This window comes from Sapajus apella, unplaced genomic scaffold, assembly GCF_009761245.1.
Source record: "Sapajus apella isolate SASKATOON/1434 unplaced genomic scaffold, GSC_monkey_1.0 scaffold17, whole genome shotgun sequence".
Classification (NCBI taxonomy): Eukaryota; Metazoa; Chordata; class Mammalia; order Primates; family Cebidae; genus Sapajus; species Sapajus apella.
In genome coordinates this window covers 27,967,237-27,992,487 of record NW_022436957.1, presented here as the reverse complement: position 1 = coordinate 27,992,487, position 25,251 = coordinate 27,967,237, and the positions used below count along the sequence as shown (strand labels likewise).

The 25,251-nt window shown below is 35.3% G+C and overlaps 1 protein-coding gene across 11 annotated transcripts in view; it reads left to right on the top strand.

Annotated features, from left to right (window-relative positions):
• DMD (dystrophin) overlaps positions 1 to 25,251 on the top strand; it is a 2,282,798-nt gene that overhangs the window by 910,272 nt on the left and 1,347,275 nt on the right. For all 11 annotated transcript variants that reach the window (XM_032285804.1, XM_032285805.1, XM_032285797.1 and 8 more), the window contains 2 exons: positions 1,017 to 1,151; positions 2,827 to 2,976. In XM_032285804.1, the coding sequence (XP_032141695.1) occupies positions 1,017 to 1,151; positions 2,827 to 2,976 (285 nt within the window). The remainder of the gene's footprint in view (positions 1 to 1,016; positions 1,152 to 2,826; positions 2,977 to 25,251) is intronic.

Genomic DNA, 25,251 nt, shown 5'->3' with positions numbered 1-25,251 from the left:
TTGGGATTTTTGTTCATCTTTCATTTGACTTGCTGGCATTTTTTCATATGCTTGTGTGTTACAAAGACTGCAATTGTTTTCTTCAAGTTTGAGGCTGTTTTTCAATTACTTTGTGGTGTCTTTTGATGAATAGAAGGTCCTAATTTTAAAGCAGTGATCTCTTTTTTCTTATGGTCAGTTTTTTACAAGATGTCCTACTTAAGATATTCTTCTGTATGCCAAAGTCAGAAATATTTTCTTCTATATTTTCTTGTAGAAATTTTAAAGTTTTGCCTTTTTATGAGTACTTCTGTATATAAATCATTTTCATAATACATATCAATGGCCATTTAAAAATAATCAGACTTTGAATTAGTAGTAATATTTCTGATAATATACCTCAAGGAAATAATAATGTGGAAAAATGGTCGATATTCGTGATGATGTTTACCACAAGTTTGTGATAGCAAACAAAACTAAAAATAGTCTATCTAATAAATGTATATTGTTAAAGAAAGAGCCACCAAAATGAAGTCTTAGATTTTCATTAAAAATGTCTTCTTAATAATACAGAAAATTATATGATGTTAGTGAAAAGAGAGCTATAGTTAAACTCAGTTAGGTTTTAACTATCAGATAATTTATATGTGGTAAATTTTAGAGAAGGTCACAGGTCACAGAATAATGGTGACAGTTGATGTGTAAGGATTTAGATTTATATGCATTTTTATATATGCTTTTATTTTTTCTGTTTCACAGACTGCAATATTGGTGCCTATTTTTATTTTAAAAAGTAAATTACTCTATCTTAAATGTATTCATTATTCATGTAATAAAATGTTTCCTTAAGGACTGAATTATAGAGGTATTAGATGATCAAAATGACTAGCTGTATCTTAAATTATCTGCTACAAGGTAAAGACAAAAAATGTAAAATAAAGTGTTATATTTTCAGAAGTTTTAGAAATGTAATGGCAAAGATTCACATTTACTTTTCTACTATAATATTTAATCTGTGATATGTATTTCTTTCCTAGGAAGTTTGGGCATGTTGGCATGAGTTATTGTCATACTTGGAGAAAGCAAACAAGTGGCTAAATGAAGTAGAATTGAAACTTAAAACCACTGAAAACATTCCTGGTGGAGCTGAGGAAATCTCTGAGGTGCTAGACGTAAGTTGTAAATTAAACCAAATGGTGATAATTTATATGGATTATTAAAAGAAGTCAAGTACCAAATAGAAGACAAATCCAAAGAAAACAACCCAAGCGAGGGTAATTACTGTGTATCACTCAGCACTGGTACTTTGAATAAACCCTTTGTTCTCTCTAAGAACCTCTAGGTCACAAGATTTTGCAGAAGGTTGAAATAACCTCTTACAGAGGAAATTTGCTTTTGTTATACCACTAAGTTCTACAGCGACACTTTACCTATTTACTATTTTAAATAAAATTGGTTCTTTGATAATGTTGCTGATGCTCATCCAGGAAGACATTTTGAGGGCAAAAGGCTAGATCACCATGTGTCAAGGAGAGAAAAAGTATAGAACTTCTAGGTTTTCTTGCAACTCAAGATATTTATAACAGATACCTTAATTTTGCTATGTTGCTTTTTGTACACTTTTAAAAAAACTTAGCAAGGTATATACTGTATTAAGAAATAATACAGTACATATAAAATTAATTTAAATTTATGTATAAAAATTTGTATATAAAATAATGTATCCATTAAAATTATTTTCATCCATTTTATAAATATTTACAAAACTAAGATTTGTTAGAAGTAATAAGGTATATAAATTATAAGGAAAATGATTAACGATTACATTGTTCTACTCAAAAATGTGATGACTTTTTAGGTACTTTACAGGCTATAGTGACTTTTTAAATATAAATGTTATTAGGAGACTCTATATTTTCATTTTTCTCAAAACTTAAGAGGAAAATATATTGAGGTTGCTCAAAATTCAAGAAAATTACCCAGGAAGAATTAGAAATATGTACTAGAACATTTTAATTTCTTTAAAACAAGGAAAACATAATATTTAATAAATTTGTTAAAACATATGTCCATCGCTTATTTTATAGATGTGTTTGGGGTGCAGTAAGATGAAATTGAATCACTTGTTTTCTAGCATCCCTACACTTGGCAGTGAGATTCATTTTCATCATACTGTCTAGCCAGGCAACTTCAAATTTTGAGTAGTATAGGAGATAGGTATTACTGGGATATATGTAACAGAAAATCAGACAATGGCTTAAGCTCACAAATGATCTTTTACCACCACAAAAAGAATACTGAATGGAGGTTACCCAGGAATGATGATGTTTCAGCCATTTTATGAGGCAAGTAGACATTCTCTTACTGCTCTCTCTTTCTGAGCATGAAGGACCTCACGCTCATAGTCACTGCCTCCCAGTCCAAAGATGACTATTCTACCTCCAGGCCATGTATGTGCAAAACAAGGTAGGAAGGGAAAATTGACTAATTCAGAGAGTACTCCTTTTCATAATTGCATTCCTTGGACACCACTAGTTTTCAGAGAAGTTGAGACATTGAGTGTTTTACCTCGTCAGGTTTTGGAGTTAGGGGACATCAAGGAAAAACATAGTTGTAAATCACATTTTAAGTTCTCAGTCCACAATGCTGTCATAATCCCATGAAGATTCATGTAGAATGACAGCCTCTTTTTTGAAACAAAAATGCTCCTTGGTGTTTTTATCCCAACTAAATTTTGCTTTAAATTGCTTATGACTTAATTATATGTAAATCAGAAGATACTGAGCATTTTATGTTAATGTACTTAGAAAAAGAAGAGAAATAGTAATTATTGCAAATGTGTTTCAGTCACTGGAAAATTTGATGCAACATTCAGAGGATAACCCAAATCAGATTCGCATATTGGCACAGACCCTAACAGATGGTGGAGTCATGGATGAACTGATCAATGAGGAACTTGAGACATTTAATTCTCGTTGGAGGGAACTACATGAAGAGGTATGAAGATAAGTGAAAAATCTCTTTAATCTATTTTGCATTAACGTATAGCAGTTACAGGCCTCTCAGATAGAATGAGCATTAGCTTTCAGTTTTCAGAGACATTCAAATGTCACACACTGGGTACAAAGTTATTTCCATGTCTATTATATCATGTGATTTCACAGAAACATAACTTAGGATTCTTAAAAGGCAACTGAGACATACCAAGAATTGTAACCATCTTGGGTCTACATACTCTGATCAAAGAGCTCTTTTCCCTACTCAAGATAAACCATTATGTGTGGGTATCCTTTCTTGTTCTTTCTTGCTCGCTCTCTCATTTTATCCCTCTCCCTCCACCCCACACATTTTTGTTGTGCCATATGTAATTTTCTAGTAATACGTGCAATTCTGTTAGTACCCCATACTTTTTTTCTTCACAAATACTACTAAAAATGTCATTTATAGATAAATTTTCATATTTCACACATGGTATGATTTTTCAAAATCATACTAAAACAAAATAGCAAATTTCTCCTAGTCAGTGTTTTTTTGTTTGTTTGTTTTTGTTTTGTTTTGTTTTGTTTTTAATATATTTTATTGCACTTCAGGTTCTGGGGTACATGTGCAGAACATGCAGGATTGTTGCATAGGTACATACATGGCAATGTGGCTTGCTGCCTCCATCCCCATCACCTATATCTAACTTTTCTCCTCATGTTATCCCTCCCCAACTCCCTACCCCCCACAGTCCCTCGCCTAGTCCCCTGCAACAGAGCCCAGTGTGTGATGCTCCCCTCCCTGTGTCCATGTGTTCTCATTGTTCAATATCCACCTATGAGTGTGAACATGTGGTATTTGATTTTCTGTTCTTGTGTCAGTTTGCTGAGAATGATGGTTTCCAGATTCATCCATGTCCCTACAAAGGACACAAATTGATCATTTTTTATGGCTGCATAGTATTCCATGGTATATATGTGCCACATTTTCCCTGTCCAGTCTATCATTGATGGGCATTTGGGTTGGCTCCAGGTCTTTGTTATTGTAAACAGTGTTGCAGTGAACATACATGTACATGTGTGTTTATAATAGAATGATTTATAATCCTTTGGATATATACCCAGTAATGGGATTGCTGGGTCAAATGGACTTTCTATTTCTAGGTCCTTGGGGAATTGCCACACTGTCTTCCACAATGGTTGAACTAATTTACACTCCCACCAACAGTGTAAAAGTGTTCCCATTTCTCCACATCCTCTCCAGCATCTGTTGTCTCCAGATTTTTTAATGATTGCCATTCTAACTGGTGTGAGATGGCATCTCAATGTGGTTTTGATTTGCATTGATTTGATGCCTCCAGCTTTGTTCTTTTTGCTCAGAATTGACTTGGCTATGCAGTTTCTCTTTTGGTTCCATATGAAGTTTAAGGTGGTTTTTTCAGTTCTGTGAAGAGGGTCATTGGTAGCTTGATGGGGATAGCGTTGAATCTATAAATTACTTTGGACAGTGTGGCCATTTTCACAATATCGATTCTTCTTAACCATGAACATGGAATGTTTTTCCATCTGTTTGTGTCCTCTCTTATTTTATTGGGCAGTGGTTTGTAGTTGTCCTCGAAGAGGTCCTTTACATCCTTTGTTAGTTGTAATCCTAGGTATTTTATTCTCTTTGTAGCAATTGTGAATGGGAGTTCCCTCTTGATTTGGCTCTCTTTAAGTCTGTTATTGGTGTATAGGAACGCTTGTGATTTTTGCACATTGATTTTGTATCCTGAGACTTTGCTGAAGTTGCTGAAGTTTCAGGATATTTTGAGCTGAGACGATGAGGTCTTCTAAACATACAATCACGTCATCTGCAAATAGAGACAATTTGACTTTCTCCTTTCCTAATTAAATACCCTTTATTTCCTTTTCTTTCCTGATTGCTCTGGCTAGAAATTCCAATACTATATTGATTAGGCGTGGTGAGAGAGGGCATCCTTCTCTAGTGCCAGGTTTCAAAGGGAATGCTTCCAGTTTTTGCCCATTCAGTATGATATTGGCTGTGGGTTTGTCGTAAATAGCTTTTATTATTTTGAGATACGTTCCACTGATACCTAGTTTATTAAGAGTTTTTAGCATAAAGGGCTGTTGAATTTTGTCAAAGGCCTTCTCTGCATCTATTGAGATGATCATGTGATTGTTGTCTATGGTTCTGTTTATGTGGTGAATTACGTTTATAGACTTGGGTATGTTGAGCCAGCCTTGCATACCTGGGATGAAGCCTACTTGATCATGATGGATAAGCTTTTTTATATGCTATTGCAATCGGTTTGCCAGTATTTTATTGAAGATTTTTACATCTATGTTCATCATGGAGATTGGCCTGACGTTTTCTTTTCTTGTTTTTTACCTGGTTTTGGTATCAGGATGATGTTGGTCTCATAAAATGATTTGGGAAGGATTCCCTCTTTTTGGATTGTTCGGAATCATTTCAGAAGGAGTGGTACCAGCTCCTCTTTGTATGTCTGGTAGAATTCGGCTGTGAACCCATCCGTACCTGGACTTTTTTTGGTTGGTAGGCTATTATTTGCTGCCTCAACTTCAGCCCTTGTTATTGGTCTGTTCAGGGTTTCATCTTCGTCTTGGTTTAGGCTTGGGAGGGTGTAAGTGTTCAAGAATTTATCCATTTCTTCCACGTTTACTGGTTTATGTGCATAGAGTTGTTTATAGTAATCTCTGATGGTACTTTGTATTTCTGTGGAATCGGTGATAATATCTCCTTTATCGTTTTTTATTGCATCTATTTGATTCTTCTCTCTTTTCTTTTTTATTAATCTGGCTAGTGTTCTGTCTATTTTGTTGATCTTTTCAAAAAAAACCACCTCCTGGATTTATTGATTTCTTGAAGGGTTTTTTGTGTGTCTATCTCCTTCAGTTCTGCTCTGTTACTAGTTATTTCTTGTCTTCTGCTAGCTTTTGAGTTTTTTTTTTTTTTTTAATCTTGCTCTTCTAACTCTTTCAATTTTGATGATAGGGTGTCGCTTTTAGAACTTTCCTGGCTTCTCATATGGGCATTATTGCTATAAATTTCTCTCTAGACCCATTAAATGCTTTAAATGTATCCCAGAGATTCTGGTACCTTGTATCTTCATTCTCTTTGGTATTGAAGAACATCTTTATTTCTGCCTTCATTTCATTATTTATCCTGTCAACATTCAAGAGCCAGTTGTTCAGTTTCATGAAGTTGTGTGGTTCTGAATTAGTTTCTTAATGCTGAGTTCTAATTTGATTGTACAGTGGTCAGTGAGACTGTTTGTTATGATTTTCGTTCTCTTGCATTTGCTGAGGAGCAATTGCAATTGTTCCCAATTATGTGGTCAATTTTAGAGTAGATGTGATGTGGTGCTGAGAAGAATGTATATTCTGTGGATTTGGGGTGGAGAGTTCTGTAAATGTCTATTAGGTTTGCTTGGTCCAGGTCTGAGTTCAAGTCCTGGATATCCTTGTTAATTTTCTGTCTCATTGATCTAATATTGGCAGTGGAGTGTTAAAGTCTCCCACTATTATTGTGTGGGAGTCTACATCTCTTCGTAAGTCATTAAGAACTTCCTTTATGTATCTGAGTGCTCCTGTATTGGGTACATATATATTTAGGATGCTTAGCTCTTATTGTTGCATTCATCATTTTACCGTTATGTAATGCCCTTCTTTGTCTCTTTTGATCTTTGTTGGTTTAAAGTCTATTTTATCAGAGACTAGGATTGCAACACATGCTGTTTTCTCCTCTCTATTTGCTTGATAAACCTTCTTCCATCCCTTTATTTTGAGCCTATGAGTGTCCTTGTACATGAGATGTGTTTCCTGGATACAGGACACTGATGGGTTTTGAATTTTTATCCAGTTTGGCAGTCTGTGTCTATTGATTGGGGCGTTTAGCCTATTTACATTTAGCCCATTTACATTTAAGGTTAAAATTGTTATGTGTGAATTTGATCCTGCCATTTTGATGCTAGGTGGTTGTTTTACCCATTAGTTGATACAGTTTCTTCATTGTGTTGATTCTCTTTACCATTTGGTACATTTCTGGAGTGGCTGGTACTGGTTGTTCCTTTCTGTGTTTAGTGCTTCTTTCAGGAGCTCTTGTAAGGCAGGCCTGATGGTGATGAAATCTCTCAGCAATTGCTTGTTCATAAAGGATTTTGTTTCTCCTTCGCTTATGAGGCTTAGTTTGGCCGGATATGAAATTCTAGGTTGAAAATTCTTTTCTTTAAGGATGTTAAATATTGGCCCCCACTCTCTTCTGGCATGTAGGGTTTCTGCTGAGAGATCCACTGTGAATCTGATGGGCTTCCCTTTGTGGGTAACCCGACCTTTCTCTCTGGCTGGGCTTAGCATTTTTTCCTTCGTTTCTACCCTAGTGAATCTGACGTTTATGTGCCTTGGGGTTGCTCTTTTTGAGGAATATCTTTGTAGTGGTCTCTGTATTTCCTGGATTTGAATATTGGCCTGCCTTGCTAGGTTGGGGAAGTTCTCCTGGATAATATCCTGAAGAGTGTTTTCCAGCTTGGATTCATTCTCTCTGTCACATTCAGGTACACATATCAAACGTAGATTAGGTCTTTTCACATAACCCCATGTTTCTTGGAGGCTTTGTTAATTTCTTTTCATTCTTTTCTCTCTAATCTTGCCTTCTCAGTTTTTTTCATTGAATTTATCTTCAATCTCTGATACCCTTTCTTCTGCTTGGTCAATTCGGCTATTAAATCTTTTGTATGCTTCGCGAAGTTCTTGTGTTGTGTTTTTCAGCTGCATTAAGTCATTTATATTCTTCTCTAAGCTGTTTATTCTCGTTAGCATTTCATCAAACCTTTTTTATCAAGGTTCTTAGTTTCTTTGCATTGGGTAAGAACATGTTCTTTTAGCTCAGAGAAGTTTGTTATTACTCACCTTCTGAAGCCTGTTTCTGTCAATTCATCAGACTCATTCCCCATCCAGCTTTGTTCCCTTGCTGATGAGGAGTTGTGATCCCTTGGAGGAGAAGAGGCATTCTGGTTTCGGGTGTTTTCATCCTTTTTGCACTGGTTTCTTCCCACCTTTGTGGATTGATCTAACTGAAAAGTCAGGCTCCTCTGCTGCAGGACAGCTGGAGGTCCACTCCAGACCCTGCTTGCCTGGGAATCACCTGTGTTGGCTGCAGAACAGTAAGGGTTGCTGCCAGTTTCTTCTTCTCTTATGTTCATCCCAGAAGGATACCTGCCAGATGTCGGCCTGGGCTCTCCTTTATGAGGTGTCTCTTTGGATATATGGGAGTTGGGGAGCTGCTTGAGGAGACAGTCTGTCCCTTATAGGAGCTCTGGTGCTGAGCTGTGAGCCCCATTGTTCTGTTCAGAGCTGCTGGGCAGGTATGCTTAAGTCTGCTGCAGTGGAACTCGTAACTCACTTTTTTCCCAGATGCTCTGTCCTGGGATGTTGGGGCTTTATTTATAAGATCCTGACATGCTGCTGCCTTTTTTCAGAGATGCTCTGCCCAGCAAGGAGGTAGCCTAGTCACAGTCTGCCAGCAGAGGCGTTGCTGAACTGTGGTGGGCTCTGCCCAGCTGCTGTGTGAACTTCCTTGAGGTTTTATTTACAGAGTATAGTTAGAACTGCCTTGGTAATGGTGGTTTGCCTCAGTAATGGCGGACTGCCTCTGTAATGGCAGATTGCCTCGGTAATGGTGGAGTGCCTCGGCAATGGTGGACTGCCTCTGTAGTGGTGAACTGCCTTGGTAATGGCGGATGCCCTTCCTCCCACAGAGCTGGACCATCCCAGATCCACCTGTACTTGCTGCAAAACTCTCAGTCCAGAGCATTTCAGATTGCTGGTCTTTGTGGGGGTGGGACCTGCTGAGCAAGATCACCTAGCTCCCTGTTTTAGCCCCCTTTTTTTCAGTTGAATGGGCTGCTCTGTCTCCCAGGCATTCCAGGCGTTAGTTGAAATGGTTGCCCAGATTTGTGTGAGTTTTTATGTGGAGATCCACTGTGCTGACTGAAACAGCCATGATGGAAACTCATAACACTTTTCAGCCTGGGAACTTCTGATCTGTGGGCAGTAATAACTTGTTTGGAAATGCGATGATTGCTCAGCCTCTGTGTTGTTCTTGCTAGGAACTGCACTTTAGAGCTGTTCCTATTCGGCCATCTTGGATCCTCTGTCTGAGTTACATTTTTAAACTTCCATTTTCTCATCCTGTTTCATAGGGTTTATTTTTGTGGGCAAAATATAAAATACTACATTTAAAGTACTTAGTGTGGTTCCAGGAACATAGTACATATTCAATAAATTATTCAATAAATTCAGTGAATTATCAGCCTTTTCATTTTTACTAGATCATATGCTAGAGTATTAGCCCTCAAAAATGTGTATATGTGTGTTTATATGTGTGTGAACACACACACACACACACACACACACACACACATATACACACACACATGCATTTCCCATTGAGAGCAGTGGTAGGTAAATAAATATAGATATTACAGTATGAAATACAATGAAATACACATGCCTCCATTAGTTCATTAAAACGTTAAGATAGACAAAAAAGATTTTTATCATCCTCTAAATCTTAAAATTGGAAGTTCTCCACTTCTACTTCAATGATCAATTAACCACAGTGTTAAAATAACAATAAATAAACCTGAAATAAATCAACTTGAAACTATGATCAGTACTGATTGTGTTTATATTACATATTTTACCAGTAATAACCTGCGAGTTATTTGACAATGAAAAGAAAGCATATTTAGTCTTTACAGCTTTCATGCAAACTACATCATGTTAAACATAATATCCTCCTCAAATTATGTTGTATCAGTCTGTAATAAGCTGATATGACCTTAAAGATACAATGTTAAACTTAAATAATGGGTAGAGGCAGGACTTTTGTATTCCTCAGGCTTTGCTAGGTACTTTGATCAATTCCAAACTACTTAGGTAATAAAGACACACCTAATAATGTGTTAGCTAAATCAGTCTCTTGGATATTTCTACTATCTAGTTAGAAAGACTGGTGTTTTGATGCAGTCAAATGAGACTTGGAATACATTATCTGAGGGGTGGAAGAAACAAAATGATTACAGTAACTGAGTTTTTAAATCAATTTTTAAAGAATCATATTGCACATTAATGTGTTATAATCAAGAATTCCGAATTTGTTTTAAGGTGATTTTCTTGATTTTTGGTTAAAGAAAAAAAACCATTTATTTATTTATTTACAGTCCCTTTCTGAAGCTCAGGCTGGAGTGCAATGGCACAATCTTGGCTCAATGCAACCTCCATCTCCTAGGTTCAAGCAATTCTCCTGCCTCAGCCAGTTTTTCTATTAATACACAAAATGCCCTTTAATTTGAAGATTTGCCTTAACCCATTTTTTAAATCAATTAAATGCCTATGTCAGAGGTTTCACAGGTTTTTATATTGCCTACCTAATGTTTCTTATAGCTGCAATTATGCAGAACTAAGGTAACATTCAATTGCCTGTTAAATCAATCAGCCAGCCAGAATTTTATTGCCTATGAATATTTAAAAGAGATTCGCTAGATCCCATTCCTAATTTCGGAATGTGAGTTTGCATTCAAATAAGTAATAAATTATTTCCATCACTTCAAAAGGCATATTTCATTCTTGATAATCATATGGCACTATATTTTCTACTCACAGTAATGATTTGAAAGATGGTTAGCAAATCAGGAAACATCTTCAAAAGACATACCAAATCATATCATTTTTACAACTATTTTAATAGCTTTATTCTCCAGCAGCGTAATCAAGCAGCAGAAGATGTCATAGTAATACAACAAAATAAATAATAATATTAGTAATACTATATGGTTACAGAGGCCCAGATACTGTTTTAAATGTCAGATATGTGTTTTCTCATCTAGTTCTCAAGATAGCCTTAGGATACAGGGTTTTTTTTTTTTTTTTTTTTTCCTTTTTCTTTTTTGAGACGAAATCTTGCTCTGTCACCCAGGCTGGAGTGCAATGGCTTTATCTCAGCTCACTGCAACCTCCGCCTCCCAGGTTCAAGTGATTCTCCTGCCTCAGCCTCCAGGGTAACTGGGATTACAGGCACTTACCACCATGTCCTGCTAATTTTTTTTTTTTTTTTTTTTTTTTTTTTAGTAGGGATGAGGTTTCACCATGTTGGCCAGGCTGTTCTCAAATGCCTGACCTTAGGTAATCCACCTGTCTCAGACTCACAAAGTGCTGGAATTACAGGCATGAGCCACCGTACCTGGCTGATATATGGTTTTTTTTATATACCCATTCTATAGAAATGGAAGGGATATTAAAGGCCCTAGGAAGAAGCTATTGTGTGTTTAGACCCATCTCTTTGCACTTGAAGCCTAGGCACATGACCATTTGGCTACACTACCCCCAATCTATGTGACCCTTTTCATATATTAAAAATAAAAAACTGCCTGCTAATAAGTGAATATGGCAGTTAACTAGTTTCCCAATTTTTTGTATGTTATTTTTTGAGACAGTCTTGCTCTGTTGGCCAGGCTGGAGTGCAGTGGCATGATCTCAGCCCACTGCAACCTACATTTCCCAGGCTCAAGCAATTCTTCTGCCTTAGCCTCCTGAGTAGCTGGGATTACAGGCATGTGCCTCCATGCCCAGCTGATTTTTGTATTTTTAGTAGAGATGGGGTTTCACTATCTTGGCCAGGCTGGTCTTGAACTCCAGACCTCAGGTAATCCACCTGCCTTGGCCTTCCAAAGTGCTGGGATTACAGGTGTGAGCCATGACACCTGACCAGTTTCCCAGTTTTTAAGAAAAGTTTAAAACATGACCTTAAAAGTATTAGAGCTGATGAATTAAAATAAAATTTATGGTCTTAACTATTAAAGTCACACAGAAGTCCAAAGCCTTTACCATTTCTCTTGAGTGATTATTTCATTTCTTTCATGGATTATTAATACCCCCATTTCAGTCACTTTCAAAAATGTCTGTAAGTTGTTTTGTCTGACAAGAAAATAGCAAATATACTAAAAGAGACGTGACAAAATCAAAATTTGTTAATTCTACTAACATTTGTGATATTTATGATAGACTGCTAGAAGGACCTATTCATTTTTCCTGGTAATTGTGACTTTGAATTTTTCCCTCAGTGTCACATCCGCTTTAGCATGGAGAGACCAGAATAGAAGAATATTGATTGAAAGAAGACTATAAAGTAATGTAGGAAAATAAGTGACATATTATGTTTTATGAATTTATCATTATGTCTATTTTTAGAGAATATCTATCTACAATAATAGTAATAGCCACTACTTATCAAGCAGTTTTATGTCAGTCCTTTAGCTAAGCAGTTATAAGCAACATCAAACTTAAATCTCACATTAGTTTTATGATACAGATTTGATTAGCTTACTTCACAGATGTTGAGATAGGACTGACTTCTGTTCTCAAGGGCTAGGACAATGAAATCTTCCAGAATGCCCTCTGCAAAGCACCAGGATGCTGGAAACTGCCTAGTAGATATCTTTTATTTTGCTTTCAAGGAAGTATAAGTAAACCTTTAAAGACCAGGAAAAATATACATGAAACTGAAGTCATATAATAATGTGACTATAACTACTGATACTTGTTTTAGCCTGGAGTTAAAAGCTAATACTGGGAACCCAAATTTTAGGTGAATTAAATCATTTGGTAGAAAATAAATAAGATCCTCAGGCTCAAGAAAATCAGCGAGCTAAACACAGATTCCACACAAAACTGGGGTTCTATCAGTAAAATAATGGGCAGAGAAGATTACAACTGCACAGAGAACAAACATAAAATGACATCCATCTTCTCACTGAGAGTGGAAAGTCATAGTAAGAATAATTATAGTAATGTCACCTGAAAATGTGTAACCGTAGGCCTATTCTTGTGAGGTGAGGAACTCTTGAGTATGTATTATCACAAAGGGTAAAGAAATATTCAAACAAGAGATTATGTCAAAGTAGCACCAGCCTAGGAGCATCCTAGCATTAGTTAGAAGCAAATGCAAATTCTTTACCAAGAAAAGTGACTTCAGTGTCCTCACAGATTAAACTCAGTGAAATTTGAGCTCATAAACACACACACACACACACACACACACACACACACACACACACACACAGAGAGAGAGAGAGAGAGAGAGAGAGAGAGAGAGAAAACAAGCCATCATGAGGCAAAGTCAGTCCATACAACACAGGGTGAATTTAGACTACCTCTCCTAGAATTTCAGATATTAGAATTGCAAGATGTATAGTATGAAATAAATAGGTAAATTATTATAGAAATAAATGTTACTGAATTTTTTAAAGGAAACAAAACATTGTAAACTTTGAATAAATAAATCTAAATTAAACTAAAATTAAAAATTAGAAAATGAATATATTAAATGTATATTAGTTTAAAAAATAAGAGAAAACTAAAAGATAATATGCAGACTGTGTTACCAAAAACTAAGAAGGGGGAAAATACGAGCAAGAAGGTAATAGAGGTGGGGGTGGGGAGTAGAATCTGAACCTATAATTTATCTCAGTGGTAGTTTTCAAAGAGGAGAATAAAGAAAATGGGGATGGTTGTTACTCAGTATCAAAAATCAGATAACCCAATTTTAAAAGGGACAGATAAGCTCAATAGACATTTCCTCAATGAAGACATACATATGGCCAACATGTATATGCAAAGGTGCTCAAAATCAGTAATCATCAGGGCTATGCAAATCAAAACCATATGATATATGTCTTAACACCTGTTAGAATGGCAATTATTAAAAAATCAAGAGATGACAAATTTAGCAAGGATGTGGAGAAAAGGCCCTCTTGTACCCTGTTGACGGGAATGTTAATTCATACTGACACTCTGAAAAACAGTATGGAGATTCCTTAAAAAACTAAAAATAGAATCACCATATGATCCAGCAATTCAACTTATGGGGATATTTCTAAAGGATATTAAATGAGAATCTCAAAGAGATTATCTGCACTCGATTTTTTATTGCAGCATTATTTACAATAGCAAAGATATGGAGACAACCTAAATGTCCATTGACAGGTGAAAGGAAAAAGAAAATGTGGTATATATATATATATGTTGAAATACTACTCAGCCCTTTAAAAAAGAAGAAAATCATGCCATTTGCTGTAACCACATAGATAAACCTGGAGGATATTATGCTACATGAAATAAGCCAGACATAGAAACAGAAATAATACATAATACAACTTACCTTATGAATCTAATACAAACTAAAAGAAGCAGAATGTGCAGTGCTTCCTGCCAGGAGCTAGGGGAAGGGAAAAATGGGGAGGTATTTGTAAAAGAGCACAATGTTTAGGTTATATAATATAGATAATTCCTAGAGATCAACTGTAAAGCATATTGCCTGCAGTTAACAATACTCTATTGTTTATTAAAATTTGCTAAGAGGATAGACCTTAAGTGTTCTGTTACAAAATAATAATAATAATAGAACTGGAGGAATGTTTGGGAGATAATGAATAGGTTTATGTCATAGATCGAGGTAATGTTTTTATGAATGTATACTTATCTCCAAACTCAGCAAGTTGTATGTGTTAATTATATACAGCTTTCTTGTATGTTGAAAGCATTTTTTAAAAAAATGGAGATGGAGTAATATATGAAGGATATTAAAGGAAAATTTTCCAGAGACAGTGACATAAACCACTTAAACAGAAAGCACATTATGTAACAGGTAAAAATAAATGAATAGAAATCCAATCTCAGACATATCAGAGTGAAAGTGCAGAAATCCAAAGACAAAGGTAAATTTGTGTTAGCTGGGGTGAGACAGATAACTTACAGAGGAATAAAATTTAGACTAACATTAGACTTCTTATCTATAACAATGAGTAAGAATAAAAAAGCAAAGGAAAATATTTTCAAGATATTGAAAAATTTACCATCAACCTGGAATTCTGAACTCAACAAAATTATTTCTTCAGAGTAAAAGATAATTAGACATTATCACAGTGAAAGAAACAGGGATTTTGCCCCAGTAGCCCCTTACTACAAAAACTCCTAAAATATGTATGAAGAATTAGAATAAGTAGAAAAATATGTTTTAATGGTCTTAGATGCAAGTAGGTTTGATGAAAAAAATAAATTGTTAAGCTCTTAAATACAAAAGGCATTCATTACATGAAATATATAAGAATGTCTGATTTGCATTTAAAGTAATTTGGATCTGAAATATTAGATCAAAAACAATGTGGAGGGGAGTTATAGTCACAAGTCTTTTTATTGTTTATCAAGAGGGTAGAGGTAGTGACTAAATCTAGACTAACTCCCACCATGCTGATGTAGCTGTATATTTATTCTTGTTATTCTGTGAATTTTTGCTTTATGTATTTTGAAGGTATTTTCACAGGTATATACAAGGTTTTTGTTTTCGTTCTTTAACAGAGTCTTGCTCTGTCACCCAGGTTGGAGTGCAGTGGCACAATCTGGGCTCACTGCAACTTCTGCCTCCCATGTTCAAGCAATACTCCTGCCTCAGCCTCCCAAGTAGCTGAGACTACAGGCATCCACCACCATACCCAGCTAATTTTTGTATTTTTAGTAGAGACAGGGTTTCACCATGTTGCCCAGGTTGGTCTCAAACTCCTAAACTCAGGTGATCTACCCACCTCGACCTCTCAAATTGCTAGGATTACAGGTGTGAGTCACCATGCCTCACCCAGTATGTATAAGTTTTAGAACTGTTATATTTTGCTCCACTTTTGGCCAAATAATGATATCAACCACAATGTCTATTTTGATGGAAAAAATTAGGTGTCTAAGCTTTATATTTATTAATCATTTCTGGAAAATCTGTTTCCATTCTTCCATCTTTGATATATGTGGGTTTTTTTGTATTTCTTAAAAACAATATATTTTGAATATTGATGCTTTATTCTGAATATTTTTACATTTAAGTTCTCCATAGATTGATACTATCAATAGAGTGAACCGGTAGCCAACAGAATGGGAAAAAAATTTTGCAGTCTACCCATCTGACGAAAGGTTAGTATCCAGAATCTATGGAGAACTTAAATTTGCAAGAAAAAAAAAAAACCCATCAAAAAGTGGGCAAAGGATATGAACAGACACTTTTCAAAAGAAGACATTTATGCAGCCAACAAACATGAAAAAAGCTAATCATCACTGGTCATTAGAGAAATGTAAATCAAAACCACACTGAGATACCATCTCACACCAGTTACAATGGTGATCATTAAAAATCTGGAGACAACAGATGCTGGAGAGGATATGAAGAAATAGGAACACTTTTACACTGTTGGTGGGAGTGTAAATTAATTCAACCATTGTGGAAGACAGTGTGGTGATTCCTCAAGGATCTTGAAATAGAAATACCATATGACTCAGCAATCCCATTATGGGGTATATACCCAAAGGATTAGAAATCATTCTATTATAAAGAGACATGCACATGTATGTTTATTGTGGCACTGTTAAAAATAGCAAAGACTTGGAACCAATCCCAATGATAGACTCTATAAAGAAGATATGACACATGTACACCGTGGAATACTATGCAGCCATGAAAAAGATGAGTTCATGTTCTTTGCAGGGACATGGATGAAACTGGAAACCATCATTCTCAGCAAACTGACAAAAGAACAGAAAACCAAACACTCTCTTAAAACCAAATACCCACTTATGTTCTCTCTCGTAAGTGGGTATTGAACAATGAGAACACATAGACACAGCGAGGGGAACATCATACACCAGGGTCTGGTGGATGGTGGGCTAGAGGAGGAATAGCAGAGGGTGGGGTGTATTGCGGAAGGATAGCATTAGGAGAAATACCTAATGTGGGTGATGGGGTGATGAATGCAGCAAACCACTACCATGGCACTTATACACCTATGTAGCAAACCTACACAATCTGCACATGTACCCCAGAACTTAAAGTATAAGAATAAAAAAAATTAAAAAAAAACAGTTGATAAGTTGGATATAAAGACTGTATAAAGAACCCTAAATCAGAGTGTAAATTTCAACTCAAGTACATAGAAATATCAATATATTTCACCTATTTGGTATTATTAGGGAAATATTCTTAAATTTGTAACAAGTTAGAATCAATAGTAAAAACTTGACTAAAATAATTCATGGGTCAAAGATGAAATCAGAATAAATAGTTAAAACTCGAAGAACTGAGTGATAATAAAAATTTAAAAATTCAGTCGGCTCCTGTTAATTTTTATAAAAAAGGCAGAAGGGCTGAAAACTAATGAGCTAACTTCCCATCTGATGAAAGATCAAAACTTGTGTCCTCTGGCTATACATAGGCTGTCATCATAAAGGGATGATATTAAACCTATGATCCAGTTGATTGAAGAAACTAAATGTCTAAGGAAATAAAAGGCTGACTCTTCATCTGTTTTCCTTCTAAGAAGAAGTAGATATAATTTTTAGCAGAAAAAAATGTAGGCCAAAAAAGATGAATCTATATATTATTGATTATATTACCCTTAAGGACTAAGATTTTGGAGATGTTCAACTTTAATGTGAAGTATATGAACAAGGTGAGCCGTATTTAGAGTAAAATGTCATAGCTACTGAATTTTCTCTAAAGTGGTAGAAAGCTAGCAAACCAAGTTCTAATATTTAACTCCCCTCCTGGCATATAAAAATACTTAAAATAATTTTGATCTCTTTTCTTTCTAAGTTGTTCATAGATAAAATGCAGAACCTAGGACTAGTTATATTTGTTTTCTTTTACATTCAGGGTGTACGTGCAGGTTTGTTACATAGGTAAACTGTGTGTCATGGGGGATTGGTGTACAGATTATTTCACCACCCAGGTAATAAGCCTAGTACCTGATATTTTTTTCTGATCTGCTCCCTCCTTCCATCCTCCATTCTCAATGGATGGAGGCCCCAGTGTCTGTTTTTCTCTTCTTTGTGTCCATGTGTTCTCATTATTTAGCTCCCACTTACAAGTGAGAACATTTGGTATTTAGTTTTCTGTTCCTGCATTAGCTTGCTAAGGATAATGGCCTCCAGCTCCATCCATTTTCTTGCTAATAAAATGAACTCATTCATTTTATGGCTGCATAGTGTTCCATGGTGTATATATATCACATTTTCTTTATCTAGTCTACCATTGATGAGCATTTAGGTTGATTCTATATCTTTGCTATAGTGAATAGTGTTGCAGTCAACATATGTGTGCATGTGTCTTTATGGTAGAACAATTTATATTCCTTTGGCTGTATACCCAGTAATGGGGTTGCTGTGTTGAATGTTAGTTCTGTTTTTAGCTCTGCCACTCTGCTTTCCACAAGGGTTGAACTAATTTAAACTTCCACCAGCATTGCATAAACGTTCTGTTTTCTCTGCAATCCCAACAGCATGTTATTTTTCGACATTTCAGTATTAGCCATTCTGAGTGTTGTGAGATGGTATCTCATTGTGGTTTTAATTTGCATTTCTCTAATGGTTGGTGATATTAAACATTTTTTTCATATTTTTGGCCACATGAGTGACTTGTTTTGAAAAATGTATGTTCATGTCCTTTGCCTATTTTTAATGGGGTTGGCTTTTTAAAATAAATTTGTTTAAGTTCCTTAGATATTCTAGATATTAAACCTTTGTCAGATTCACAGTTCACATTTTTCACCCATTCTGTAGTTTGTTTGCTCATTTGATAATTTCTTTTGCTGTGAAGAAGTTCTCTAGTTTAATTAGATTGTATTTGTATATGTTTGCTTTGGTGTTGCTTTTGGCATCTTCATCATGAAATCTCTTCCCAGTCCTTTGTCCAGGATGGTATTGCCTAGGTTATCCTCCAGTTTTTAAGGTTTTGGTTTGACATTTAAGTCTTTTATCTATATTGAGTTGATTTGTGTATATGGTGTAAGGAAGGTGTCCAGTTTCATTCTGGATATGTTTAGCCAATTAACTCAGCACCTTTTATTGAATATGGAGTCCTTTCTTCATTGCTTGTTTTTGTCAGCTTTGTCGAAGATCAGGAGGTTATAGGTGTGTGGCATTATTTCTGGGCTCTCTATTCTGTTCCGTTGGTCTGTGTGACTGTTTTTGTACCAGTACTGTGCTGTTTTGGTTACTGTAGCCCTGTAGTATAGTTTGAAGTCTGCTAATGTGATGCCTCCGTTAGCTGTATTTCTTTGGTCAACTCTCATTCAGTGGTTTTCTCATTAAATGTAGTCACCATTTTCCAAAGTGAGGAGGAAAAACTGTGAGGCTAAAATCTGGTAAAATAGAAAATGGGCAGGGGAAATAAAGGCAATAAATATGTGATGATGAAAAAATAAGAAAGGCCAGTAACTGAAGATGAATAATAATAGGGCAGAAAAGATGCATTGTTGATTTTCAGGATAATAAAAATTTAAGCATGTTTGTGTTTGTAGTATAAGGGAGATCCAATAGAAAGACACAATATGTAATAACAAAGTCTTACAAGATAGTATACATGAGCAAAAAATGGAAGGATTGACTTTGGAAGTGGGAAAGAGAAAATTGAGATAATACAAGGACATTTTGAGGTGGAGAGTAGTAAGTTTTGAGAAAATTTATCCACCAAGGACTTCATCCCTGAGAAGAAGCTAGCTCTGTTTTTAGGTTGTTTAGGATTCTTTACATGGGAAAAGAGGTTGGGAGAATGGAGAACTGGTGCCACTGAGGAAATGAGAGTGAAAAGTATTTGGAATAGGAGTTCTTTTGTTTTAAAAATCTGTTTAGAATCAGAAGTGTTAGAGAATAATATCGTGGACTCAGTAGCAGCCAATGAAATTACGCACAATGGAAATAATCAGTTTTCTGACTTCTCCCACAGTTTTCTACAAAATAATTTTCTTTAGAACCACACACATATAGCCACATAGAAAACATAAGTGAAGGAACTTTTCTTTGTGTTATGTTTGATTAGCATCTCCAGGGTGTATTTGATTATATTCTGAAATAACTAGTATTCTTGTCTGAAGTCTTTTCTTCCTGTTGTATTCATATTTGCAAGTCATTCATTTGGTTACCGTCAGTATGTTACAGTGTCCTAGTGACTCTAATGTGAATTTCTTGTATTTTTTTTTTTTTACAATCTCTGTGACTTAACCAATTTAGTTCAGATTTTTATTCAGTCTTTTAGCTGTTGACTGTTTTTTCTAAAGTATCAGGATCTGCTCCACAATTTGGGGGAATCAGGGCAGAAAAGAAAATGCTGGGTCCTATATTCAAAAATTAAGCATTGTAAGATGGCAACAGCAGAGCATTGAACCAAGCATGGGCTCTCCTAAGCATGAGTTACTGCATAACTACACAGGTTGCATGCCTTTGAAGCCAATTTCGGGTATCACCTTATACATCTGGTTATTAGTACACCTGAATTGTTTTTGATAATGTTTGGGACTTAAGAATTTAGACTCACTTTTATAGATTATCATTACTTGAAAATATTTCACTGGGGATAATTAATTAACAATAAATGCTTTAATACTTAGAAAGGTGAAATTTTTGTCTTACTTTTAGTGTGTTAATAATGGATATAGCTTCTAGGATTATGTATTTCCATAGTCTGAATTTGGTGCCTTTTCCTTACAGTGGAAAAAGGATATTGGATATCTTGAATCTTGACTTCTCCTAGGTTGAATGCTCTGCAATAAAACTTATCTTTATATAAAAATTGTGTTGTCAGCAGACTATTATGGCAAACATCTATGTTCAAGGTGACTGCAATTTTCAGCTGAGTAGTGGACTATGCATTTTGCTCTCATAATAATATTAATTGAATAATTGGTCAAGAGTGATTACATTTTGAGGGGAAGGAACTCATTTGTGTGATATTTACACACAGATAATAAACCCAATAGCCCAGACCTCTTTAATATAAAAAAAAAAGACATGAATGTATACACTATTTTCTTTGTAAATTAGACATTTTTTCTTCACTATTTCCTGTATCTTCTTTTGCCATTTGAGAAAAGCATTTTTTCTTGTCCTACCTTCAATTATGTGAGTTACCTTGATTCTTGTTTTTAATAATATTTTAAAATGCATGTTTTATTTTGATTGTAATTACCCTCTATTTTATAGCTACAGGAACTGAAAGAATACATAGCCTTCACAGAAAAGGGTCTGCTGTAAATGTGTTCAATTCTTATTTTAATCACCATGAATCATGGGTTTTTTCTTTGTAAGTAGAAATTCCATTATTATTTTTAGATATAATTTACCCTACTTCAATAAGTAATGTTTCCTTGGACAGTCACATTGACATTTCTGAAATATTATATAGAAAAGTAGTTAAAATTTTTTTGTCTGTCTGTATGTCTAGTATATGGAATATGAGTTTTTTGGGAGTCTGGACACAAAGGGACACACAAACATACATATATACATGCATATATTTATATATATATGTATATAAGCACATACATATGTATATATTATCATGTACTGCATTTTTATATCTGATTAATATTTGTTAAATATTCACTCCAGACAAATTATGTTTGCTCTTGGAGAGCACTAATATCTTTCTGAATGAGTGTTAATATATCCATTTAATGATATCTTCAAATTTCTCATAATTTGACAGTTGAGTTATTTATTCTAAAGTTGGAATAGCTCTTCTACAAAGGCCTACCATAAAACAAGAGAAAAAAAGAATAATAAAGTTGGAAGAGCAAAAGGGGGAGTTAATACATAAAGGAAAAGCATTATATTAAGGCCTAAAATCTAATCAGTTGTAAAAGCTAAATCAGTAGTATGGATTGGTAAATTAGCATTTTAGGAAAAAATTTTTGAATTGAAGTTTTTCTTTTATCTATGTGCCTTTTTAGAAAATTTCCTGGAGTTTATATCTTTATTTTAATGAAACTTGTCAATAACTTTTACTTATCCATCATGATTTATAATTAGCATATAATTTCTATAACAAAATACTGCTCTTAAGATAAATACTCATCCCTCTCTTTCATCTTACTTTTTACCACACTCAACTTGTTTAAAAACCATTTTCTTTTCAAGCTACTTCATAAATTCTTGAGCCTGAATAATCAAATCTATTATTTAATATTCAGGCTAAAATTCTGAAAATGTTTATTCAAAAATATATATAAATGGGAAAAGGAATTTTGGGAGGCCAAGGCGGGTGGATCACGAGGTGAAGAGATGGAGACCATCCTGGCCAACATGGTAAAACTCCATCTCTACTAAAAGTACATAAAATTAGTCAGTCATAGTGGTGTGTACCTGTAGTCCCAGCTGCTCGGAAGGCTGAGGCAGGAGAGTTGCTTGAAACTGGAAAACGGAAGTTGCAGTGAGCTGGGATTGCGTCACTGCACTCCAGCCTGGCGATAGAGCAAGACTCTGTCTCAAAAAAAAAAAAAAAAAAAAAAATGGGAAAGGAAATGTTAACCAACATTTATTTGCATAGTATTCTAGTGTCCCTATATGGTATGAGGAATAAAAATATTTTCCAAGTTTATTAAGCTGTCTTTTATGTCATAGAATGCATATATTCATTAGTAATTTTCCATTGAAAGTATCAAGTAAAATTGGAGAATTTCTTTACTGTTTCTACCTTACTATGCTTCATATTTTCTGATCAACATTAATATCAATGTCATAGCACTCTACTGTTGGTTCTTTTTTGTTGTGAGCCCAGTTAATTGCATTTTCTTATCTGTTATTTTGTTGTTGTTATGTAAGGCATATTTTCTTTCAAACTTTAGTCTTCATAGACCTTCTTAATTTCAGCTCATCACCAAAAGTACACAGATGGAAGGCTATAGCAATTTTAGTGTATACATATCCACTTTTGTCTTCTTTTGATTTTCTAATTTAGTAGATTTTGATTGAGGCTGAGAACTGTATTTGGAAAAGTTCATCGAGATTCTGATTATTCAGGTTTGTGAACCCTGGTCTAGATAGACCTTTATTTATCAGCACATGTATGAGGTCCACTTTGCTAAGGCGCCTTATGTGTCAGAGTCATTCCCACTATGGACCAGTAATTTTTTCTTGCCCTTCTACTGTTCATAACAGATAGATGATATCCATATAGCAGAAATGATGTTCATTTCCAATTCCTGAACAACTAAACCAAGCAGAGGAAACAGTGGTTTTCCTTCACAACCATAGTTCCCTGCTGGTGTAGAATGAACAATTTCTAGGAAACTGCAGCACATTTTTTATGACACGGAAAGGGCATCACTATAATCCCCACTGTATGTTACCTTTCCTCCTCACCACAACCATTATGTTGAAGGAACAGATTCCTCCTGTAGGGAAGATGCTAAGCAGTCCTGCATGGCTGTAAGCATGGTCCACATCTTAATCTTCAGCTACATCTGATGTATGAAAAGTTTAACAATCCTACAAGTTAAAACCTCACATCTGAGACCTGTTTATTCCTCTCCCATGCCAAATAATTCCAGCACATTGGCTTTCATCCATAGATGATTAGAAGATGCCATTGTGGGGTGAGGACATAGAGAAGAGAGAAAGTTCAGAACCAGTTTATTTCTATTTCAGCCAGCTTAATATATTGTAAGAACATTTTGTGGCAGATGACCCTGGTCTTTAACAAGGAATTGAGTGTAATGCACCATTCTGCCAGTGTTTATCTGTTCCCTATGCTCATATAAACACGAGCCATCTTTTTGCACACCCAACCTACTCCTAAAGCATGATATGGAATGTTTAGAAAGCAGAAGGAAAAGCAGCTGTTCCATATACCTTGTTCCTGCTGTTCAAGGTGCACATCCCATCCAAATGAATCATATCAGAGCCAAAGATCCTGGCAGGTGTCCTTTTCTACAAAACTGTAATCTTGTCTATCTTAACAACTTGGAAGACAAAATATTAGAAAACCTTGTAATAACCTTAGGACAAAATAGTGTAGATATTGACTGAGCTAGACCCTGAGGACTTTTTCAATATAATGTAAATAAGTAAGATTGCAAGAAGGCATAAGCATACTGTACCTTGCACATCAACTTCTCCAGAGCCATGGCAATCATCTGGAGTATTTGTGATAAATAAATATTGTTCATCTTTATGTATTTGGGTGGGATAAAAAAAGACAAGTCATCCTTGATATCCCAGGAGAGAGGACCATTTTTCTAGTTTCTCAGATACAACTTCAAGTTTGAACCAATATGAATTACAGTTGACCATAGAGGCCAGCAAAATCCATAGCACTTTAGTTCAAGAAAACCTAAACACTGACCTTACACTATTATAAGATACATCACAGTGGAAGGAATCCAGCAGAGATCTCTCATACACATCAGAAAAGTACCAGAGCACCATTTCTAGTTATCAAGGCCGTATTTCAGACTGCCTGACTGAAGATTGGAAACTTGTTTATAACCTGTGTGGCCATCGTTACCTGGTCTGTTAAAGGAAGTGTGATGGATTTGCTTCCTGCTCATCATGTTAAGTCCAGAAAGCAAGAGATGACATGTTCAGTCTCTATCTTGAGAATCTGAATTCCTAAGTAGAGGGACTAACTAGTTCCAAGGGTCCTTTCACTCTGAGATCTTTGTCACAGTACTGTACTGACTGGATCACTGCCTATACTTAATAAGAGTATGAACTGCCTAGTTCATCTGCATTGCAAGGGCTAGTTTGCTCACAATCACCAACCTATCTGCAATTCTCCTCAGTATGCTCTCTCTCACTTGGGTACTTCTGTACTTGACCAATTAACCTATACCACTCAGCTTAGAAGCACTAGCTAATTATGACTTCTTGTCCTTTCCCCACCTATAATTTGCATTAGGAGAGTCACTGTGTTAATGGCTTCCTGAGACAGTAAGAGAAGCAATTGTCAGAAATCAACTAATTTGTTCAGTATCTATTTGTTTCTGACCTTCATTTATTACTTTATGTTACAACTTGATTTTAACCCCAGATTTGGACTTTTGTCTCATATATAGACTCTATATGTTGCTTCAACATGTAGCCTCAGTCCTGACAAAATCATCCCGGAAATCTGATTCTGTCTCAATATTCCATATCAGGAGACAGTGACACTGTAACATTTTAATTTTTTCCTGTATCAATAAATTATTAATTTCCTAAAGTTTAGACTTTCATATTATGAACACATGTGCAGTGAAAGTTCACCTCGCCATTGGGCCAGAACAATTTTACTGACCAGGGTAGCTCCTGAAGTTATCTTGAAAAAGCCTGGATACGATGAATCCTGTAGACTTATTTTGTGTTTACTGAATAATGCTTCCATCACTTTCTTTTTGAAGCTTAAATAAAGCATCAGTTTGCTCCT